Source organism: Plasmodium reichenowi, chromosome 2 (assembly GCF_001601855.1).
Source record: "Plasmodium reichenowi strain SY57 chromosome 2, whole genome shotgun sequence".
Taxonomy (NCBI): Eukaryota; Apicomplexa; class Aconoidasida; order Haemosporida; family Plasmodiidae; genus Plasmodium; species Plasmodium reichenowi.
In genome coordinates, this window is record NC_033647.1 from 170979 (window position 1) to 175935 (window position 4957).

The 4957-nt window shown below is 20.7% G+C and overlaps 1 protein-coding gene across 1 annotated transcript; it reads right to left on the reverse strand.

Moving 5' to 3' along the window:
• Positions 1–189: 189 nt before the first annotated feature.
• On the reverse strand, positions 190–4635 carry PRSY57_0205500 (hypothetical protein; the record flags this gene model as incomplete). The annotated part of the gene is made up of 1 exon (XM_012905491.2): positions 190–4635. One exon carries the CDS (start codon positions 4633–4635, stop codon positions 190–192), a length of 4446 nt encoding a protein of 1481 aa, XP_012760945.2.
• Between the last annotated feature and the right edge of the window lie 322 nt (positions 4636–4957).

The window sequence follows — 4957 nt, forward strand, 5'->3', positions numbered from 1 at the left end:
AAAAATATAAATAAAAAAAAAAAAAAAAAAAAATAATAAAAAAAAAATTTTAAATAAAAAAAAAAAAAAAAAAAAAAAAATGTTTTATTTTTTTAAATTAAAAAAATTTTTTTTTTTTTAATTTTAAAAAAATTAAAAAAAATTTTTTTTTTTTTTTTTTTTTTTTTTTTTTTTTTTTTTTCTAGCTTTTTAGGTTATTGAAAAGTTAAACATATCATTAAAATTTAATTCATTAAATTGTGCAAACATATTATATATATGCATATTTTGTACGCCTGGTTGTTGAAAGATATGATTTTTTCCTTGTAAGGAATCATAAAGATATGAATAAAAATTATCCTTTGGATGATTATTTTTATTTGTTATTATTTGATAATTTTGTTTCGTGTCTACATTTATATTATCATGATCATAAAGAACGTTGGTTTTAATTTGTTCTTGTTCATTTTGTTTTATATTAGAAGTTGTTAATTTTTTTTCCTCATCATTAAATAACATATGTTTATTGATGTCTAATACTACATGTTGATTATTTTCAAAAAGAGAGAATTCCTTTGAATTTTTTTTTGCATATTTATTTAAAACTTTAATACTTTTTTTAAGAACATGTTTACAATCATATATTTTAAATTCTTTAAATAATGCAACAATATTATGAATGTCATTTAATTGGTAATATATATTTTTCCCTGTTATGATTTCAAACACAAAATTAAATATTTTAATATAAAAATTTAAATCTCTTTCATTTTCTATACATTTAATATGATACCAAAAATATAATCCGAAATTTTTAAATTTCCATTTCTTAAAAACTATACCTATGGCTTTAATTGTATTTAACAAAAACATTTTTATTTCGTAATTTGTAAAAATTAATTTCTCATTTTGTTTTATTTCATTTTTCCCATGTTTCGTATCTAAACATAAAACTCTTTTCTTTTTATATTTATGTATATAATTCATTTTGTTACAACTATTATAAGAAATACAATTATTCGTATTTAAATTTACCAACTTATTATTATTATTATTATTATTAATTTTGTTTATATTAGTTACATCCTTTATATGCATAACATCCTTCATGTTATTATTCATCTTAACCATCATATCGTTCATATTATTTTTTATTGATGGTCCACTTCTTTTTCCTATAAATTTATTCAGATATTTTAATTTTACCATATTCTTATTATTTCTTATTAAATTTTTAAGAAAATTATATTTTTCTTCGCTAAATCGTTTTTCCGATACCGCATTTTGATCATTATCTTTTTTGGACACTTTTTTCATGTTCATTTTATTACAACTTCGATTCATGTTTATATTATTATTACTGTTCAGGTTGTTTATTCCTTTTATATTGTTCATTCTTTTTATATGGTTCATCCCATTTATATTGTTCATCCCATTTATATTGTTCATCCCATTTATATTGTTCACCCCATTTATATTGTTCATCTCATTTATATTATTCACCCCATTTATATTATTCACCCCATTTATATTATTCACCCCATTTATATTATTCACCCCATTTATATTATTCACCCCATTTATATTATTCACATTATTCATAATGTGATTATTGTTTGGATGTAAAGATATTAATGATAATTTATTCATAGCTTCTTCATCCTCCATATTATCCAATTTCATTACCTTATTATTAACAACATCAATTTGATTTTTCTTTATTTTATTATCCCCAATGTTTATATAATTATTTTCATCCTTCTCTATATTATGAATATTCATTTTATTCATATCATACTCTCTATCATTCAACAAATCTGTAGACATGTTCTTATTTATAACATTATTTATTATATTACTTTTATCATTATTATTATTATAATTTATCATTTTATTATTATTCAATATATTTTTTCCTAAATTGATCTTTGGTATTTCATCTGTAAGTAACATATTATCATGCTTTCCTAAAAATATATCATTCATATTTTTTTTTTTTTTTATACACCCCACATCATTTATACTTGTGAGAGAATACTTCCTTTTATTATCATCAATATTATTCAAATAGTGAATGTTTTCTTGAATATATTTTATGTACTTTACATTCTTACTTATATTTTCGGACGACTCACTTTTTCCATATGTACTAAATTTCTTTTTCATATCATTATTATTGTTTAACAATTTTAGGGCACTTATATTGCTTACATTATGTATAGGGTTCAAACCCTTGTTCACATTTACATAATTTATATTGTTTAAATTATTCACGGTGTTTATATTATTCACATTTTTTATATTATTAACACTGTTTATATTATTCACACTGTTTATATTATTCACATTTTTTATATTATTCACACTGTTTATATTATTCACATTTTTTATATTATTCACATTTTTTATATTATTCACACTGTTTATATTATTCACATTGTTTATATTATTCACACTGTTTATATTATTCACACTGTTTATATTATTCACACTGTTTATATTATTCACACTGTTTATATTATTCACATTGTTTATATTATTCACATTGTTTATATTATTCATATTAATTATGTTGGTTAATCCTTCAGACGAGCTTGTGCTTAACCCTGTCATGTTCAGACTACTCGTCGTGCTCATATTCGGCATGCTAGCCATTTTATTGATCAAACTAAATCTTCCCTTGGCATTTGGAAAAGTGTTCAACGTTTTTAATTTTTGAACATTACTCAAGGATCTTTTTTGTTGAACCTCTGTCCCATTTATTACATGAATAGGTTTATTTTTATTTATTAAAACCGACAAATCATTAATACTTTTCATATTTTTTAAATTTAACATATTTACAATATTTTTATTGTCATTGTTTGGAATATGATTTCTCATGTTATCCACATTATCGCTCTTGTTAAAATGAGCATTTAATGTATGAGCGTGATTTACAGCTTGGTTATTTCTTACATAATTATTGTTGATTAAATTATTGTTGTTATTTAAATTATTGTTATTATTTAAATTATTGTTGTTATTTAAATTATTGTTGTTATTTAAATTATTGTTGTTATTCAAATTATTGCTAATATTTAAATTATTGTTGTTATTCAAATTATTGTTGTTATTCAAATTATTGCTATTATTTAAATTATTGTTGTTATTTAAATTATTGTTGTTATTTAAATTATTGTTGTTATTCAAATTATTGTTGTTATTCAAATTATTGTTGCTGTTTACCACATTATTTATATTTACAAGGTGGTTATTATTTAACACGTGGACCACATTCGTGTTGTCCCTTTTTATATAATTTTCATGGGCTATACTATATGAAGAAACATTGTTCATTAAATCTGCATTTTTTGGGATGTGCATATACATATTTCCCTGTTTATAAATATCTAAAATGTTTGTTGTAGATCGTATTGTGCTTTCTCCTACTTTTGTAAAGAAATTATTTTTGCTACTATTTTGAGAATTCACAAAATATTTACCACTGACAATATTGCTACTATTATTATTATTATTATTATTATTGTTGTTGTTGTTGTTGTGGTAGATGTCATTACCATAATCCATCTTATTTATGAGTAACGGGTTGCTCATGTTAATACTTTTACTTCCAGAAACTGATCTGTTCATATTAGTAATAATATTATTCGTTACAACCCTATTCATATTATTACGCATATTATTTGTCATACTACTTGTCATATTATTTGTCATACTACTTGTCATATTATTTGTCATACTACTTGTCATATTATTTGCCATACCACCTATCACATTATTTGCCATACCACCTATCACATTATTTGTCATTCCACCTATCACATTATTTGTCATTCCACCTATCACATTATTTGTCATACCACCTATCACATTATTTGTCAAACCACTTATCACATTATTTGTTATATTCCTATTTACAATAAGATTATTATTACTTTTACTTCGTATATTTTTTAGGAACATTAAATTATCATGGGTATTTTTTTTTGAATTTATGTCCCCATCATTCTTTAAAAAACTTACAGCTTTATTATACAATTGAATATTCCTCATACTTTTATCATACGGATTAAATATTTGTGTATTATTTTTTTGTGGTACCATGTTGTTATTAAATATATTATTATTGTTTAAATATTTAATATTACTATTTATTATTGTATTATCATTTTTTTTTGTTGTTAACATATTTTCATTATTACAAATATTATTAATATTATTATTTTCATTATTACAAAAATTATTAATATTATTTTTTTCATTATTACAAATATTATTAATATTATTATTTTCATTATTACAAATATTATTAATATTATTATTTTCATTATTATTATTATTATCATCTTGTCGTATTATACCTGCTTGTTTATCATAATATCTCAAAAATTCTTTTTCTTCATTTTTATTTTCGATTTGACAACTATAAGATACTTCATCTGTAGTTGTTGACAAAGAATCTGTCGTAAAAATATCATATTTTGTTATACCTAAATCCTTTTTCTTATCATCAATAATATTGGTTCCCTCAACATCATTCACATTCATAACGTATTTATTATATTCTAAATTGTCGTATGGATTCTCTTTTTTATAATAATAAGGATTTACATCTTTTAATATTTTTACTTGTATATTATCATCTTGCTGCATTGTCTACAAAAATGTTCTTTTAATCATACGACTTGATGATATCGCTGGAATAAATAAAGAAATAAACAAAATTAATATTGTCTTATAAATAAATATATACATATATATATATATATATATACATATATTTATGTTTATGTTTATGTTTATGTTTATATTTATATTTATTTATTTCCTTATTTATTTTCCTTTTGCTTAACTACTATTAAACATTTAATATAATATTATATTATATAAATAAAACAAAATTATTATATTTTTAAATTGTGTTTAACATTTATATGTACATATATTCACATATTATATACAATTCTTGTATATT